Source organism: Drosophila elegans, unplaced genomic scaffold, assembly GCF_018152505.1.
Source record: "Drosophila elegans isolate 14027-0461.03 unplaced genomic scaffold, ASM1815250v1 contig_814, whole genome shotgun sequence".
Taxonomy (NCBI): domain Eukaryota; kingdom Metazoa; phylum Arthropoda; class Insecta; order Diptera; family Drosophilidae; genus Drosophila; species Drosophila elegans.
The window spans coordinates 16,913,072-16,932,798 of record NW_024546167.1 but is presented as its reverse complement, the minus strand read 5'-3'; the positions used below and the strand labels follow the sequence as shown (position 1 = coordinate 16,932,798).

Below are 19,727 nucleotides of genomic sequence, written 5' to 3'. Positions count from 1 at the left end.
CAAAAAAGAAGCTATTTCAAGAATTTTCATTGACGATCAATATATTTTTTGAATTTTATTCAATTTTTAATTTAAAAAAAAATCTTATTTAATTGAATTTAATAATTTAATAGTTTTATAGTTGTTAAAAAATATAAATGTTATTTTGGTTTGTGATATATTTTTAATTCAAAGCTTATATCATTTACAAATTATATTTTTTAACAGTCCCTGGCTTCCCGCCTGCCCGAAGGTCAGCATCTGTTGGCTTTGGTGCAGGATGCCTACTCGAAGGCCTCGAACATAACGCCCGAGGACAAGCAAGAGAAGCTGCGGGAACTGATGACCAAGGTGCGTGAGGATTGGGATGCCTTGGGTCTGGCGGTCAAGCAAAAGTTGAGCGATCTGAAGCAGGCACAAAATCGTTGGAACGATTTTGCTGCCAACAAGGACAAGCTTGAGAAATGGCTGAACGAAGCAGAGAAGACACTCAAGGTGGCACCCGAAACCAAGGGCGAACTGAGCGAAATGAAGACTCTGCTGGAGCGCTACAAGACCCTTGCGAATGAGCTTAAACAAAAGGGTAATGAGCTGGAGCAGCTGCAGTCGGAGGCTCGCGACCTGGGCACCGAAGTGGATGCAGTGAATCGCTTGCAGTCCCGTTGCGACAAGCTCAAGACGGATTGCGCCGCTCACATTGCGGCGCTGGAACAGGAGATGTTCGATTACAATGCCTACCATCAGAGTCTGCAGGATGTGGAGAAGTGGCTGCTGCAGATCTCCTTCCAGCTGATGGCCCACAACTCGCTGTTCATCTCGAATCGCGAACAAACCCAGGAGCAGATCAAACAGCACGAGGCCCTGTTGGGTGAAATCCAAAAGTATCAGACCAATTTGGATGACTTGAATGCCAAGGGTCAGGCGCAGATTAAACGCTATGAGACCTCAACACCGGCCATTCGTCCCACTGTTGAGTCCCAGCTGAAGAACATCCAGGAGAGCTACAACTCGCTGCTGCAAACCTCAGTGCAGATCAAGAATCGTCTGCTGGAGTCGCTGGCTAAGTTCCAGGAATACGAGGACACTCTGGATAGCATCATGCGTAATCTGGAGGCATATGAGCCGATTATTCAAACCGAACTGGATGCCCCGGCCACGAGTCTGGAATTGGCTCAAACTCAATTGAAATGTGCCCAGGAAATGCAGAATAAATTGAACAACGAGAAGTCCCGATTGGCAGCCGCCGTTCAGGCCTGTGAGGCAGCCACTGCCTCCATAAGTCGTCCAAGTTCTCCGCTGGAGACAGCCATGCAGGCCATTCCCGAAAGGGAGCTCATTGTGCGCGCCAAGCTCGAGGATCTGCTGGATCAGGTAGGATAACGTTGAATCCTTATTGCATTTGTAGTCTTGCGATCACTTTTGGTAGTTCAAAATTCACATTTTTAAAAAAAGAATGGCAGAATATATTAGTAGTTTCTGTTGGCTTTGTTTAGCTTTGTAGTTTTCTTTTGAATAGCAAAAAAAAAATTTTACTTTTTCTTTTTACTTTTTTGAACAAAAATATGAAAAGCCTAGAAATGCCTATTATCCATTCTATTTTCTTTAATTGTTCTATTATTTTCTAACCAACGTCTTGTTCTTTTTATTAATCCCTTAACCCTACAAAACCCAACACTGCTCTAACTTTTGTTGATTTGCCGCACTCCTCCCCGTAACTGTTGTAAAATGCACAACCCACAAAAAAAAAAAAAAACCCTATGCCTTGTGCTTTGCTGCATATAAAGAAACCACCTCCAAAGACTCAGAGCTCAATCAAAGATGTCAACAAAGATGTTGAAGATGATGAGGATGATGATGTTGAGATCCAGGTTGAGCTCAGCGATGTGAATGAGGCGCTTTCGGATCCAATTGCCCACGAGCGTGTCAGCAACTATCGTCGCATAGTTCGCCTGAATAGTGCCCATGTGGGCAAGCTGAATGAACTAGTTGCTAAGGTAAGAGTCAGGATCCTTCCTAGATAGGATCAAACAGGTGGTGGACTGCATGGCTACAGTATTTATTAACAATTGCTTGGTTTCTTTTTTTCTTTATAAAACTTATTATTTAATTTCTAATTAATGTTCCTGCTCTTTTTGTTTAGGTGCAATCCCACTTGGGTGGTTTGACTGCATCCGTTAGCGAACTGGAGCAACAGCAGAAGCAGCGCGCCGAGCTGCAGGATTGGGTGAAGAAACAGCAGAGCTCTGTCTCAGATTGGATGATGCGTCCTTGCAAATTGCGTCCTGAGGCAGCCCAACAGGAGCTGGTGTCCATGAACGATTTGTTGAACTCTATCGGTGACAAGAGATCGCAACTGATGTTGGAAATGACAGGATCATGTAAGTGTTAGCTATAGAATTTCAAATTTCATCTTAAGGTTTCTCTGTGACGGTCAAACTTGTGACCCTTGTATTAAAACTTAAATGAATTTATCTTTACCTAACCAATAGTGGGCGATGAAGACACCGATCTGGATGACAACATTGACAAGCTGGAATCGGAGCTCATGGATGCCATTGCCAAGAAGCAGGCTGGTCAAAATGTGATCGATGGCTATCGCCAGGGAATGGCAGATGTACAAAACTGGTTCGATACCCTGATCAAACGCATGGATGTTCTGGATCGTGGTTCTGGTCTTAATTGTGCCCAGAAAACGGCAGCCATTAATGAGATCAAGAACGAGTACGAACTGCAAGGACATCCCAAGATTCAGGAACTCAAGGGCAAGGCCGCCCAGGTGGCGGAGGTCATCAGCAATCTGGATGGTCAGCAGGTTGAAGAGCAAATGAAGTCACTGGATCGTCGTTTTGCCGATCTTGGCAAGCGCATCGATCGTAAGGCCCAACTGCTGGATGTGACCAACAAGGGAGTGGAGGGCGCCAAGGGTGAGATCGATCAGCTCCAGAATTGGGTGAAGCAGCAGATTGAGGAGCTGCAGGCACCCACTCCATTGGGTTACACACCCAAGGATGCCGAGGCACGGCAGCAGAAGATCAAGAGTCTGATGAAGGATGCCGAGGCCAAGCAATCGCTGGCTGATGTTCTGGAGAAGCGTGTGGCCAATATGCAACAAGAATTGGAACCCGTTGAATATTCCCAACTCGAGTCCGCATTGCGTAATCTCAACTCGGAGAATCGCAATTTATCGGGCGTACTCAAGGCAGAACTTGATCGTGCTCTGGAGGCCAGCAAGGCACGCAAATCCCTGGAGAACGATCTGGATAAGGCGCGTCAATGGTTGAAGACTAAAATCTCCGAAGTGCGCAAGTTGCCCGTTTATCACCCACTTACCTCCGCGGAAATCGAGAAGAAGATCCAGGAGAATCGCAAATACGATGACGATGCCAAGCAGTTCAACGACAGCGTCTTGACTGATGTTCAGCGTCAAGCGACCAACATAATGAAGGATTGCGACGATGGCGATAAGGCTGCACTGCAGCAGATTCTGGATGAAATAGCCGCCGACTATCAGACCCTGAAGGATGAGAGCAGCAAGAGAGGAAAGTCCCTGGATGATCTGCTGCAAGGTCGCAAGGCCTTCGAGGATTCGATGAAGAACATGGGCGATTGGTTGAACGAAATGGAAACAGCCACCGAGGGTGAGCTGCGTACCACTAGTCTGCCTGTTTTGGAGGAGCAACTGGCCCACTATAAGAAGCTCCTTAATGATGCCGAGAACAAGGGCGGCCTCATCAACGATGTTTCCGAACAGGGAAAGAGTATTCTGCCCACTTTGAGCAATGCCGATAAGCTGAAGCTCAACGATGACATCAAGAACATGAAGGATCGGTATGGCAGGATCAAGAACACCATCGATGATCGGGTGAATGCCTTGGGCGATCACATCAAGAAGTACAAGGATGCCAAGAGCAGGCTGGCCGATTGCAGCCAGTTCCTGGGCACCATTCAGCAGAAACTCCGTGAGCTCAATCGTCCAATTGGCTCCAGGATCGAAGATGTCCAGGATTTGTTGGGCGCCTATGAGGGCATACTCAAGGAACTCAAGGACAGCAAGAGCAAAATGGGCGATATGCAAATGGACGATTTGCCAGAGCTGCAGAGCATTTTGGCCCAGCAGGATGATATGATCAAACTGATTGAAGATCAGTTGGCCCATCTTCGACAGCTTCTGCTGCTCCGCGAGCAATTTATTGCCTTGATCAATGAGATTATTGCCTTCATCATGAAGTACACCGATGTCATAATCGATATTGAGAACTCACCCGATAGTTTGGAGGATAAGATCAATAAGTACGATGATGTGATTGTGAAAATCCAGGAATGCGAGGGTGTCCTGGCCAGCGCCAATGACAAGGGCCAGAAGATCGCCTCCGAGGGTAATGCTGCCGATAAGAACAGCATCACCGAGCAACTGCAATCGCTGAAGAATCAACTGCAGAATCTCCGCAAGGCGGTGGAATCGCAGCGCCAGAAGCATCAACTGCAGCTGGAATCGCACAAGAAGATGGCCGCCGAGCTGAGTGAAATTCTCGATTGGCTGCACAGCCATGAGGGTGCGGCCAAGTCGCGTCCTCTGCTGGATCGCGATCCGGAGTCAGTGGAGCGCGAGCTGCAAAAGCACCAGGGTCTCAGCCAGGACATTGAATCGTATCTCGCTAAGTTCAACAAGATCAATGATGGTGTTAAAACCGAAATCGGCATGCCCAGTTCGCTGTTGGAAATGCTTTCCGAGGGTCGGTCCCTGGTGGCCTCCCTGCCCCACGAACTCGAGGAGCGCGAGAAGTATCTGAAGAACAACCGCGACTCACGCTTGGAGTACATGCAACTGGTGGCCAAGTTCAATGATTGGGTCCACGAAGCCGAGTTGCGTCTGCAGAACAGCCAGCATGGCATCGACTACGAGCATTTGGTTCAGGATCTCGATGAACACAAGATCTTCTTTGGCAATGAGGCCCCCATCCGTAATCTGGTGCACAAGCAGATCCAGGAGGCAGCGGACAAGATCTGGTCTTCGCTGAACAACTACGAACAGTCGGAACTTTCGGCGGAGTTGGCTCAGTTCCAAAACAAGTTGACCAATACCCTGGCCAATGCCAAGACGCAGCAGAGTGAGTTGGAGAAGGAGGCGGAACGCTGGCGGGAGTACCAACAGTCCATTGATCGCGTCAAGGCCACCATCGAACGCACCAAGTTCAGCGATGAGCCTGTCCAGAATCTGGCCGGACTTCACTTCAACATCCAGAAGCTGACCCACGCCATCGGAAATGTTCAGGTGAGTTTTGGGAATGCTTTTGGGTTTACCTATTTCGAGCTAAAAAAAAATATACCGATAAATATTATATTTTGCATAATTTATACATGCAACTGGAGTCAAAATTATAATATTAATTTTCTAGCTTATGGACAAGGCAAATGAAAAAAGATTAAAAGTAACTTTTGAAAAAAATTTGTAATTGGGAATAATATTAAAGCTGCATTTCGAAAAAGAATAATTTAAGCGTATTTAGAAAACATTTATTTTTTTGAAAATTTAAAAATGTCCTTTGCCTCAAAAAATTAAAATTAAAACACGTATATTATTTTGACCGTAACTGTAGTAAGAACTATTTGGGAATGTGTTTTATGTATGTAGTGTTCTTGCGTGGTTGCAAATATATAATGAGGCTTGAATAAATTTATGAATAAAGAAGGAGCAAAAAAAAAAAAAAAAAAAAATAACCAAACTATGCAAAAAATTAATTATTACGAGGTAGGCTTTTGTAGGAACAAAAATTGCTTAGGAGAACTTTTAAATAAAAACCCAACATATGGATAATACATATGCTACATTTGTGTGTATTTATAATGGCCATGGACATTCAGCTGTTCGCTTGCATGTTTTGTTCATATAAGTGTGTAGCCGAAAGACCTGTTTTCCAAAAAATGACACATTGCACAAGGATGTGCCACAAACATACATATGCGAATGTATCCACTTGAGAGCCACTTTATGGAGTGGAACAAAAAAAAAAAAAAAAAAATAAAAGTGCATTCGTTTTGCATTTCGTAGTCATGGTTTTGCCGGCCGGCAAAAGCAAAAAAGCACACTCACAGCCACTTATAAACTCACTTTCAATTGCATTTGAGTGCGTTTCTCTTAGTTTTCCACTCTCTTTTCGCCAGATTGCTAATCTCTCTCTTTTTTTATTATTTGGGCTGATAGTTGTTTATTGAACACGTTGAGTTGAGTGGCCATTTGTTTACTATCGTAAGCTTTTACCTTGAAAACTCATTAAACTTTTAACCTACTAGTTCGCTAGTTGTCGTTGAGCTATGCTTATCGTTCAGACTTTTCAGTTCGATTATAATTATTCAAGGCACCAGCTCGAATTTTATGCTCAGAAACTGAAAAAAACAGCTGTTGTTGTTGCTGCTGCCACTGCCGCGAAACGAATTAAGCTCATGACATCATCAGCAGCAGCAACACTGTATCAGTCAACCAGTTTTGAGCCAGGGATGGGATAATAAATATTAATGTAATATTTTGGGTCGAGATAAATATTAAGGGATCGTTAGGACAGCGCATACTATTGACATTGGCAACAAATTTATTAAACAATTTTACGCAAACACTTTATTTTATAATTCAAGAAACTAAACCAAAATATAAATTAAAGGCTACATAACTTAAATACCGATGGCAGCTTACAATCTGAAAAAAAAACTAATAAATAATGTTTGGCAAGTCAAAGTATTGCAACTCCTTAAAAATTTAGTTTTAAAACCTGACTTCTTTATATGATGTTATGAAACAATAAATTTATTTTGGATTATATCAAGGTCTTGAATATTTTAAATTTAAATTTAGCCCTGGTTTCCCAGTAAGATATTGAGATACAACAACAAAAGCGCTCATTTTAGTGACTTTGGTTGAGCGAGCTTTAAGAGAACTGGCCCTTTGAGGCTTCCTCTTTTTGCTCTTTTGCACACAGCTGTTTGGTTGTTGTACTCATAAGTTGTTGTTATTGGTTTCTGGGGCATGCCGGTAGTCAATGTTTGTTGTTGCTGAAAATTGAGAGAGTGACGTGCTCACGGTGGCGTATGCGTGATATGTGTACATATGCGAAGCCCAACTTTTGCCGCCCACGCCCACCCAAAAAAAAAGTATATATGTATATACATATATAATGCGAATTCGAAGTAAAAACGTGTTTGCCCGGCTTTTTTGCTCTCTTTTGGCACGCTCTTTTTGAGGAATTAAGAGCGGCGAGATTCTAACTCGTGCTTATTTGCTTTTTGGGCCTGTTGGGTTTTTTTTGAGTTCCGTCGAGTTCACTTCAAGTTGAGACGTTTATCTGTGCGGTTGCCAACGTGTTTTTGTTTTGTATTCGCGATTCGCGCATTACTTTTACTATATACATGTATATAGATAGAACGAGAGAGAAGAAGCAATAGAGAGGAGGGAATCGCTAAATTTGTTAAATTTGAATTACCCGTTTCGTTTTTAAAATGCCATGTGCTTGAGGCAAGGCGCAAATTGAAATTGAACATAATAAAACAAAATAGCCAGCCACAGATAGACAACAATTATTGAAAAGCCAACGGCTAACGTCATCAGCCACTGAAATCTATAAAAGACCCATAAGAAATCAAACAAAATAAAGCCCACAAATAAAGGCTACACTCGAGGTGCGTTTGTGTGTTTTGAGTGCGTGAATGTATGTGTGTGTGAAAAAAATCTATAAAATTTTATACGAATTAAGCAGCGTTTGCCTTTCAACTCCATGGGCCAGACATATGTCAAAGTTGAATTAGGGCACACAAAGTGGAAACGACAACCTACACAATTGCGTTTATAGCGAATCTTTCGCCAAGGAGACATAAATACCAATATATATATTTTGTATAAATCGCGGTTCCGGAATCGGTGTTACGTCACAATCTATTTCACACTGCTCTCGTTGTTCTTCGCACATTTCAGAGCCAAAATAGCGACTTAACGCTAGTCAACCAGCAGGCTCAATCGCTCATCCGCCAGGCCGACGCCCGTAATCGCCAGCTGATCGAGCAGGATAACGCCGGATTGAACAGATCTTGGCAGGATCTGGTACGCAGCTTGGAGCAGCGACGCGACAACCTGCAACAGTTGGCCGAGCATTGGGACGGCTTCGAGAACAGCCTGCACGCCTGGGAAAAGGCACTTGGTCGATTGGAGGACAAGTTCCGCAATGTCGATCCGACTGTAAGATCCCGACGTCATTTGGAAGACACGAAGAATGCCATTCAGGTGAGTTGAACACAGCGTCACGTCAGCCCATTAAGGTCAGCTTAGATATTTACATGCTGGATACATTTCAAAGGTACACTGAGAAATAGGAGGCTTTACTTTGAAACATAATTTTTAAAGAAAGATTATGAAAAGGGAACCATAAAAGTGGAATTATTTAGGTTCGTTTTTATTTCGTCGATTCTAATAAATAATTGAGGTTTTTATCTATGCAGATATGTTCAAGTTATTTAGAAACATTTTTTTAACTTAAACCTTTACTTGATGCACGTATTCTTATAATCTTTTGTAAAATTTAAATCTCTCTTTAAAAGATTTCCTATTCAATTGATAATTTATTGGACCAAATAACTGTTTTTTATATAATGAATAGGACACATTTCTAAGTCAAGTCTAAGGATAAATATATATTTTTAAATTATTTTTGAGTTAACTTTTTTCGACATGCCTTAAAATGTTCTCCCTTATATTAAGAACAAGATAAAAATTATTAATGTTTTCAATTTATATTCGTATCTCTTGTCTCGCTCCATGTTTCTTTATATAAAAGACGTACGATAAACATTATTTTATATTTTTAATTTCATGTTCGTATCTCTGTGTGTATATCGTTTGCGGCACCCATTCATTCACTTAGTTTCGTTATGGCAAATCCGCCCTCCCTTGGGGCCTTTTATGTTTGTCAAATATTTCTACCAATATCCATGCATAAACACGATTGTAAGAGTCGGATATATATATATATATATGTATATATAGCCGTGAACACCATGCCGACATCAAGTTCATGGTCACGTTGTGGACCGGAGCTTGCGCTCTTTGAGCTTCTCCCTCTCTTTGGCTCTCCCAAGTTGAGCTTCATAAAAGCTATAAAGCAGCTGAGTGTCTAAGGCAGGTCTAAACAAAATTTAATTATGTGTTTTGAATGATTAACACGGAAAGCCACTAAATCACAATAATCAAGAGAAGAAGATTGCTACCAAAACAACATTCTAACTTTCAGTTTCTGTATACTTTTGTTTTTAGTTCACCCAGAGAATCAGAGACACCGAATGATTAATGACCTATAAATACAATAGAGTTGTTTGAATACCTTAACTTTTATTTATATTTACATATTAATTGCATTATTTTATGAACTCAAGGTAGCAAAAACCTCAGCGCTTAATTTACTAGAATCAGTAATTAATATTTCTAGTACTTATCAGTAGTGATTTGCATGATTTGTTGTTAGGTGAGATCATTGTTTGGAGCGATAGCCGCTGTTGATGTTTTTGTTTTTAATTTGACAACTATAAATAGTACAGATATACGCACAGACTTGCTAAAAAAACACCTAGTCCCACTTGAATGACAGTCTTTCAAATCACATTTCAATTGAAGCAATTTTTGAGCCATAAAAACTAGGCCTGGCCATATCGAACTAACGATGTTGTCATACATATGCCATATAAAGTAGGATTCAGCGATAACGAAAAAAAACAAAAACCATTTAACTTATCGATGATAAACAAACGCAAACACATAGTTAAGGCTTTAATTTTGTCTCTATAAATGAGACTATAAATTTTATTTATTTGTTTTTGTTATAAAATTGGATAACATTGTATAATTTTGCTGAAAAACTTCTTTAAAATCGAATAACCTCAAGATCCAAAAGCTGCAAAGTCAAGTCAACAAATTTATTTTTCTTCTATTCAATGTTGACCTTCCAAACTGGAATTGAAACTGAAACTGAGGGAGATACACATAAAAATACAATGAGGTTTATGCAAGCTCTACAAAAAAAGAGATGTTACAATTAATGATATTTATTCATCCATTACATGACCACACCAAATTAATCTTAATTGCGGCAAACGTTGTAATTGATAAATTCTTGTTTTTTTTTAGGAATTACGTGAAGAATCAAATCAACTTAAATCATCACATAAAGAAATCGAGGCGCTCTCTAAATCCATCCTCACATTCCTTGGGGAAGTACACAAACCCTCGGCGGAGGCCATACAGGCCAAAGTGGATAAGTTAGTTGAACAGCAGGCCAAGTGAGTACCCATTTGAAACCCCAATTACCTGAATTCTATCTATCAACTACACTGTGTTAAACTACGCGTGACTTGGGACCCAAAAAAAAAAAAAAGAGGAGAAAAACAAGCCCAAACGATATATGTACAAACAAAGGTTCCAAGATCGAAACGTTTAATTCCGGAAATTGAATTGGCTTGCATACATTATCAAGCTGCCAAACTTGTTGCCTAATGAAAACGAATGGCAATTTTGAGAATTTAACTGGTTACAGTTGACTATCTTGAGAGGCTTTCATGCTTATATCGTACTCATAATTAAATGCGTAGAGAAACCTTATGATGAAAATAATTTCTATAACAGTGATTCATTCAACGGAACTTTATATGAGTTTCTTGATAACTTTATAGTTGCACTTTTAATTGTAGCGATGAAAATAAATTTTTGTTCTCCGCTTCTTCTACTCTTTTCTAACTTGCTTGACTTGTTCGGCCCTCGAAATGCCATCTTATTGTTATAGTTGAGTCAAAAACTGACGTCAGACCAACTGTTACGCTTCGTTGTCGGTGTTTTGTTGTATGTGCATTACGTAAGCCGTGGCTTATAGTTTGTTATTTTACTCGGCCCTCCATTTCCCGAAAACATTAAGATTAATTCCAAGTACTGGGAATAGAAATGTTTGCGGGGAAAACTTTTTTCTGTTATTTTTAACCATTTGTTTTCATTTCTTTTTTTGTCGGGGCTATCCCGTTCTTCAAAGAACTGTGCCAAAGCTTCGTTCTTATCAAAATGGGTCTTATCGATAGGGGTTCTACTGCAAACACATCTAGTATATAGTATTTTACGTTTCTTGCTTCTGTGACTTGATAAGCGCCACAAATGAAGAGGAATTCTCGTGCCGTGCTTTTGCGGAAATGCCTGATAAACATTGCTGTTGTTGCCTGGCGCTAGAAAAACACAAAAACTGTGCCAATATGCCAATTCATTTTGCTTTCCTTGTTGATCATTGAGTTCGCTCTGAAAAATTCATTCGCTTGATTATTTGTCACGTGCATAAGCCTGGCAACATGTTGCCAGCAGCAATCTGGCATGTTGACAAGATTCAGAACTCACCACACCCGCAGATCACGTAAACACTTTTTCGTTGACAGCGGCCCAATTTTCTCCCTTTTGGCCTTTCACACTGACACAATTTCTGTCTGTTTTGTTTTATTTTTACACACAATTTGTTGTTTTCCTGACAGCATTCTGCCTCGCAAACGAGAGCAGCAGCTGTGGCTATAATTTTTCTCACATTTTCCCCCAAAAACGAACCGCAATGTGCGTAAGTTTTCAAAAGGCTTAAAATGACAAATGTTTTGACTGCTGCCAGGCGATGACGGCTTCGATAAATTAAATATATTTTCTTTGGATAATCACGTTTCCCTGTTGATTGAGTGAATAACAATAAAGATAATGTGATAATCCCATTAAAAATATTATATTACTAAGATTTTGTTTTTGTATTTTCACCAAAAGCGTGTCACTAGGCTAATCGAGAAATGAGGCATGAAATATTTGTCTTTAAAATTTAAGATATTTCTTTATGAAATGATCATTTCCCGTTTAATTCCTAAGACGTCCCCCCATTAATTCACTGACATTTTTATTCCTTTAATTGTTCTCATTTTCGAATGCGGCTGTCCCAATCTGAACAAATAAACTATGCCATCATCACGCCGAAAAGAATGATCTAATATGCCCCCCAGCGGCATGTCATCGATAATTATATAGTCTCAAAACTGAAATATGTATATTATACATCCTAAAATGCGACGCAAAATTTAAATGCATTACTTGAGATATTAATAACATTGTTTCGGCATGCAAAAATCTAATCAGCAAAATGACATTAAATATTGCGTAAGCCTCTATGCATTTGTGGGGATTTATTAATTTATTTATAACGATTTCTGGCCTTTCGTGTGTGAACGTGTTTATCTAAAAGACGACAATTAACTTCATTAGCAGCAAGTAAATTTAAATGTTATATGGAGCTTTCAAGGGATATTCTGTATTCCATTGATGAAATGACGGAATAAATACTCAAAGCGATATGAGCAAAATGTAAACAATGTGCCAAAAAAAAAAAAATCATTCAAAAAATAAGTAAATAATAAGGCGCAAGTGAAATTAAATGTTTTGCTTGACTTGGGTGACTTCATCGTTGAGAAATGGCAGAGAAATATGGAAAAAGGTAAACGAGAAACCATATGTGTTAGTTCATTTAAATATAATGATAATTGAACTATTTCTGAATCATACTTCGTTGATTTGAAAATCTTATCAGGCTTTTGAAAAATTAATTAGGCAACCAAACAAATCCAAATTTAATCTGTGATTTGCGTATGCATTTGCATTAACAATTTGTCATTGGGGTACCGCAAAAAAAGAGAAAATCAAAAACTGACAACAACAGAAGCGAATAATAATAAAAAACTTTGCCCAAATGAGGTAATCGGGTAATAATAAGTTTATTTCTGCCACTGTTATACGTTAACAGAGCGCTGTTACCGTTTTTGTTCCATTCCATTTGCTCTCACACTCTCTTTCTGCGACTCTCTCTTGTGGTAAGTTTATTGCCGGCTTTTCTTATCTAAACCGGCAAAATGGATTTATCAATCAAGCCTACATTGTTAATACTATTTTCTCATGAAAAATGGTAAGGGTTGGGCTTCGCAATCAAAGTTTATTGATTTTAGCCGGTTTATTCAATGTCAAGCGCATTTAACAATAATAATTTTTAGTGCCCACCTCATACTCGTGTTCCCCGTTTTATTCAGATATTGAGGTGTGGTGAGTTTTCTCGTTCTTTTATTTCCGTGGTGCCTTCGTGTGCACTGTTAACGATCGACAGCCGACGAAAGACGAAGCGTAAGGGAACTGAAAAGTTTTTGGCAATTTTTGCGTGAGATTCTGGCCGATTCAGTTTTTATTTAGAGTTAGTTGCAAGCGGACGTGTTTCTCAAACTGGATGGCTGGAAACTAAATGAAAGAGCAAACGAACGAAGCGACCGCAATACATATACGCATATTTTTAAATCAAATTAATTAACTAAGAAGTAGTAAAAACCAGAGAAGCAGCAAAGAACAAACAAGCGGTGCCCCCAAAAAAGAGAGATGTATGGCAATGGATTTTCATATGGGCCAACGGCATTTAACCGAAGCATTTTTCTTTTCCCCCCATTTCTTTTAATTTCATGTTGAAGTTATCGAACGCCGCTTTGTGGATTACCAGGCGTATACGTAACGAGCGAAAAACAGTCCCCGAGTCACAGAGTTAATTTTCCATTTTATAGCGTCTGCTTGGGTTTCACCGAAATTCCGCCAACGGAATTGAGGTAGTGGAAGTCAAGCAGAGAGCTCGGAAGTTCCAAAAGTTGAGCACACTTCTGCCTCCCGAGTCAAATAGGAGGTTCGAAAGTTGTCGCCAACAGAAAGACGCAGAAAAATACGAACCCAAATCGCAGACAGAAGACTGAGCAGCAATTAAAAATTGTAGCTAATTGCCGGCAAACTTACGCACTTGAAGCTAAAGTCGTGAAAAGCAAGAGGTGATTGTTATGTCCACAAAAAAAAAAACAACAGAAAACAAGTACTTAAATTCGAATGAGAGCTGGTGTAGAAATTTCCAAGACTTGATTAAGTCATCGTAGAGAATACCCCCTTAGAGCAGCTCATATGCAAAACAGCAGTACTCGTATACCTGCCAGGGTCGTCAGGTGTGATTGTTTTTGTTATTTTCGCTTCATTCAATTCGGTGGAGAGCCGGAGAAAAAAATACAAATCGCACGCGTTTCTACTTTAAACGATGACGTAGTCAAGGCGACAAAAATAGCTGCTTATCGTCGACGAGGGCCTGATTACATTCCTCCTGTCGCCATAATTGATCAAACTATGTTTCGCAAATGTTTCGACAAACGTTTTAGACTTGTTTCGTCGTGGAGCAACACGCGCCGCACCGCTCATTTGTTGCCTTTCACTTTCACTCGTGCTCGCCACGGCATTTCACACATATTTTGCCATTTAAATTAGAGCCGTGCACTAAATTTAAATCGTTAATTTGTACAAAATGGCAGCCGACTGAAAATAGCATAGAGGAAAAATAATTTTCCTTTTATTTATTTTGCTCGGCGGCGGCAACCCAAACAACATTGAGAACTACTCACTAGTTCGATATATTTGTTGGCTGCGAAAAATGACGCCGAAATAATTCTGGCTAGTTTATAGAGTATCGTATATTTCCGACGCCGCCCGAATTTCTGCTTTTCGCCGGCAGCAGCGCGCATTTAACAATTAAAATTAAAATTGTTTTCAGCCGACTTTTCGGCCAATTGGCCGCGAGCCAAATGTGTGTTGACTTGGCCTCATCTTGGGCCGAATTTTTGTTTCGGTCCTCGGCGGCTGTAAAGGGCAATAAACGTTCCATTAACATGTCCGTCATTCCATGCCAAGTGCAATCGTTGATCACGAACACTTGTTGTCGACACACAAAATTATATTTTTTCAACTTTTGCTTTGGACACCAGAGCGTATGAGCGATATGCGTCATGTGCTGGAAATACGGAGCGGAAATCAATGCGAAATTCAAATACGATTAATGTTACTCATTGATTCCATCCCGTTCACTGCAACGCCCCAATGACTTCAGCTTGTCTACGGCCAAAATGCACAGCGAAAAAGAATTATTAAAACATAAATAAATGGAGGGGGAATATAAATTTAAACATGCGCCGCTTTCAAAAATACACGCTAGCTAAAACAATAACAAAAACAAGACAATTTTAAAAGTTGTGCGTGAATATAGGGAACTTTTTTATTTTATGTTTCTTACGGCGGCGGCTTTTTAAATGAAAAGTTTCGCTCTTTGCCTCTCAATGGGATCAAGGCAATTTCGAATTATGAGCAATGTACGAAAATCTTTTTCGAATTTCGAAAAATTGCTCAGACCCCAAGCAAATGTGCTCGGGCCATTTCATTTCATTTAGAAAACTCTCTTGTAGCCAAACGGCAGCATTCATTTTTCACGGAAATCTTCGCAGCCTCGAGGCCAAAGCCCAGTGGATCTTACATATACATATAGCGATATATATATATATGCGCAGCCAAAGAACATTGAAAACTTCAGAATTTTTCAGCCTTTTGTGCCAGAAGAAGAATAACTTTTCGCCCGCCCGCCCCTATATATCTATATAGTAGAGGTCTTTTAGATCTCTGTGTGGACCAAATCTAGATATCTATCTATACCAGCAGGAACCGCGTGGTTTTCACACTGTCTACAACCATATATATATATTGCATGTCATTGAATAACGTGCCCCTGAATTTTAACCCGCTCTATTTTTTTTAGATTGAACGACACTCTGCGCGATAAGGAGCAACAGGTTAGCAAGGATCTCGAGGAGATCGAGCAAGTCTTCCGTCGCATCTCGCAACTGCAGGATAAGCTAAACGCCCTTCACGAACAACTCCAATCGGTTCACGTCTACGACGAGCATATATCGCAAACGGAACAGCTCCTGATCACATTAAATAGCCAGGTGCAGCAGGCCGCCGAGGAGAGCAGATCGCTGGTGGCCCAAACAACGGCCCAGTATCAGGCCAAGCAGAATCAGCTGCCCAGCGACATTGCCCAGGAGTTTACCGCCCTCGAGCTTTTGGCCGAACGTGTCCAGGTGACGATGGAGACCAAAGAGAAGGATTTCAAGCGGGCCAAGACCGTGCGCACCGAATATGTGGCCGGTGTGGACGAGATTCAGCGCTGGCTGCTTCAGGCTGAGGTGCAGGTGCAGGAGCGAAGCCTTACACCCACACAGATGAAGGAGCTGCTGCAGCGCATCAACCACGAGATCACCGCCATCTACGAACGCTTCACGCTGGTCAAGACCAACGGCCAACTGATCATCGAGAATTGTCGCAACAGCGAGGAGAAGACGCTGGTGCAGACGACCATCGACCAGTTGGCCGCATCGCTGGCCCAGGTTCGCGGCTGGCTGGACGAGAAGAAGCAGGCGGTGGGCGATAGCTTGGACGCGTGGACGAGGTTCATGAACCTCTACCAGATCGTGATGTCGTGGGCTGCTGAGAAGCGCACCTTCATCGATCAGACGATCGAGCTGCGCACTCTGCCCGAGGCACGCAACAAACTGAACGACTATGTGACGGCTGTGAAGAGTATTAAACCGATTGTGAAGCATCTGAGCGAAATGGACAAGGAACTGGAGCACATTGGCCAGGTGACGACTGTGGGCGATCTCAAGGACAAACTGCAGGAGGCCGAGGATGCGAAGATATCCGTGGAAGCGGTGCTGCTAGAGAGGGTAAAGTGGAGGATCCGGAGGACTAACCCCTTTCCAAAAAAAAAAACAAACCATTTAATAACTTTATTCTACCCTTTACTATCTTGTAATCCATAGAACTCCCTGCTGCAAGAGGCCTGCGAGGAATGGGACCAATGTGAACGCAAGATTAAGGATATACGCTCTTGGCACGAAAAGACGAAGCAGAGTTTGGACTCCTCGCAGCAGCAAAAGAAACCGCTGCGCGATCAGCTCGGCTTCTGTGAGAAGACCCTGGCCGATATTAATGTGCAGAAAACGAAACTGAGACTGTCCATTGAGAAACTGGAGGTGAGTACTCGGGGGGGGACCGGCGGCATGGCTAATTCCTGCTTATCATACCATTCACAGGTTCATTTCCGCAACGGCATGGGCGGTGATCCGCGTCTCAGCGAGAATGTCGATGAACTGGTGCGCGTGCTCGACGGCCTGGGCGAACTTGGCAAGGCCAAGTCGCAGAGCCTCGAGCAGACGCTGGCCCAGATCGATGTTTACCAGCAGCAGATGCAGACCCTGCGCCAGCGCATCATCCAGGAGGAGCAGCAGCTCCGACTGGTGATGGCGCCCACGTACTTGCCGCACGATCGCGAGCGCGCATTAGCCGAGCAACAGGTACGTACCGTCCAATCTCTGAGAGTTTTAGTAGACCCCAATATAGCGAAGCAGCTAGCAGTTCAGTTCAGATATCAGATATTGCCAGGAGCTCTCTAGTAAAGTCGTCAATTATCCCCTTTTAAATCCCCTTTTCTATATATCTATGAATCTCATTTCGTCATTGCTATGAACAATCTTTCATCGCTATGAAAAACAGTTGACAGAACAACCAAACAAATTTATTAACCCCTTACCCGAATATATAATCTATATATTTGATTAATCTTTGAATTTGTTACGACCCTTACGCTTAAATGTGTGCGGGTAGGTCTGAAGAAAAACAGTTGCACGGTGGCTGCGTATTTAATTTAATTCTTTTTTCGGTTTTATCAAAAAAAAAAAGAAACAACGCGCATTTTTATTTATTTATTTTTATTATCATCTTTTTTTTTGTTCGTCCAAATTCTATTACGTTTTTATTTTCGAATTCGTTTTATGCCATTATATTTCGCACACACAAATCAACATTTATCATACACACATTTCATCTTTATATTTCCTTATGTTTAAACATTTTTCATCTCTCATCTACCGACCGTGCAGCTCTCATTTTCAAATCTCATTGCTACCATATCGCTCTCATTGGAAAATACCCACAGAAATTATACCTCATTTATATCGGCGCTTGCGGATCTCATCATTACCATTTGTCACGTGCTGCGGCCCGAAAATATATATTTAAAATGCCCAGAAACAAATAAGTTCTTGTTGTCAGGGTTAGGCCACCCAGAAAAGAAAAGCAAATTCCTCCTCCAGATAATCATCAAGACTATTTTTAGAGCCAAAACGTTTTCCATTGTTTTTGTTGCTCGTAAACAAAATGATTATATTTAGAGGCAGTTGCCTAGCAATAGGTCTATCAAGTTTTTCCCAGTATTTTAAATCATTTTTAATATTATTACTAAAATTTAACTTTTCATTGCGAACTGCAATGTTGGCGGTAAGTGGCAAACAAAGAATTCAATTCAATTTGGGACCGTAGTTAATATTTTGATGATAAATGGGGGCAGCTCTTGCTATGAGAACTTATTTTGATTTTCTTTCACCTGACCTCACACACACACACACACAAACACCCATGAGAAAGTTCACTCATCACATCGCATTTAAATCGTCACATTTTATGGCACAATTACATATTAAGCTTTCGCTTAGAAATTTTTGAAAGGTTTTTAATTTTGTTTAATTTTTATTTGATTTAATTATTTAGTCAGCTTAGCCAAGCAATCATTTTCTTCACCAAGCAGCTCTCTCTTACTCTCTCTTTATACCTCTTTTATATCTTTCTGGTATTGTACTAGCAAAAGTCGGTTATATCTTAATTATGGTTACGGTTTATAATTTGATTTGGTATTTTATTTTTGACAAATGTATTTTTCTTTATCTTTCCTCTACGTAACTTATTGAATATAAACAAAAATCCTGGTGTCGTTGCGCTGAAAAAATCGAAAAACAAACATGCAAATTATTAAACACACTCCATAAACATTGTTCTTTACTAATCATATTTAAACCAATTAAAACTTATCGTTGGGCTTTGCTCGCTTGCCTGTTGCGCTACTTATAAACCTGTGACTAATCCAAAACTGCTACATATCCGATGTAACCTCGTTAACCCCATCGAATAAACAACCCCTGATCACACATAAACAAACACACATGGGTACTGCTTACTTCTTCTATAAAAACGAAATATCGAACTTGGTTAATGGTCGCTTTTCCTGTATCCCATGGCGTATAATGTGCTCGCTATCTCTAAATTGTCATAAATGAATCTCAATATATATGCTGACATCTTTTGTATTTCTTCTCTATATATATATATATATCTGCTCTCACGCCAACCATTTGAACTCTTTAAAAAAAAAAAAATAAACATGCACCATATATACCCTATATATAAACAATAGGCATGCCGGGAACGTGTCAAAAATCTGCATTCGAAAATAACTGCACGTAATGAGCGCATCAAGTTGTTAATACATCGCGGCACGCCGGACGATGCCAAGCTAGAGATTTAGGATGCCGTACCCTTAACCATAAGTTAAAGCCAATCTAGGTCTAGATCAAAGCCAATGCAGCCACCCCGGCGTCTTCTGTTTGCCCTTGCCACCGGTCTCCTTCTCCCAGGGACGGTGACTTTGGCCAAACTGTCAACTGCCGTCACTACTCTAATCAAAAACATGACCCATGTTTAAGAATATACAATTATATTATATATTTTAAAGAATAAATTAAATTATCAAATTATATTTTTAAAACGCAATCCCCTCTTTGAGTATAATTTTTGAGGGAACTTAGGGTATTTCTCTAATAGGTAGCTAAGCTTTGTCTTTGTCCCCTCTTTTGAAACCCCTGCAATCATATCAAAGCTAACGTTTTTGGCAAATCTTCCCCCTATCTCTCCCACTCTCTCTCTCTCACTC

At 40.8% G+C, this 19,727-nt stretch overlaps 1 protein-coding gene across 25 annotated transcripts in view; it reads left to right on the top strand.

Moving 5' to 3' along the window:
- The window catches only part of LOC108147814 (nesprin-1), a 109,782-nt gene that overhangs the window by 41,624 nt on the left and 48,431 nt on the right, over positions 1-19,727 (top strand). For 19 of the 25 annotated variants that reach the window (XM_041710528.1, XM_017274563.2, XM_041710535.1 and 16 more), the window contains 9 exons: positions 208-1,350; positions 1,764-1,973; positions 2,120-2,357; positions 2,469-5,251; positions 7,940-8,245; positions 10,139-10,290; positions 15,660-16,629; positions 16,726-16,938; positions 16,999-17,259. In XM_041710528.1, the coding sequence (XP_041566462.1) occupies positions 208-1,350; positions 1,764-1,973; positions 2,120-2,357; positions 2,469-5,251; positions 7,940-8,245; positions 10,139-10,290; positions 15,660-16,629; positions 16,726-16,938; positions 16,999-17,259 (6,276 nt within the window). Of the gene's footprint in view, positions 1-207; positions 1,351-1,763; positions 1,974-2,119; positions 2,358-2,468; positions 5,252-7,939; positions 8,246-10,138; positions 10,291-13,716; positions 13,864-15,659; positions 16,630-16,725; positions 16,939-16,998; positions 17,260-19,211; positions 19,568-19,727 lie in introns of those variants that run through there. The other 6 variants (XM_017274566.2, XM_017274569.2, XM_041710524.1 and 3 more) reach the window with 3 other exon arrangements.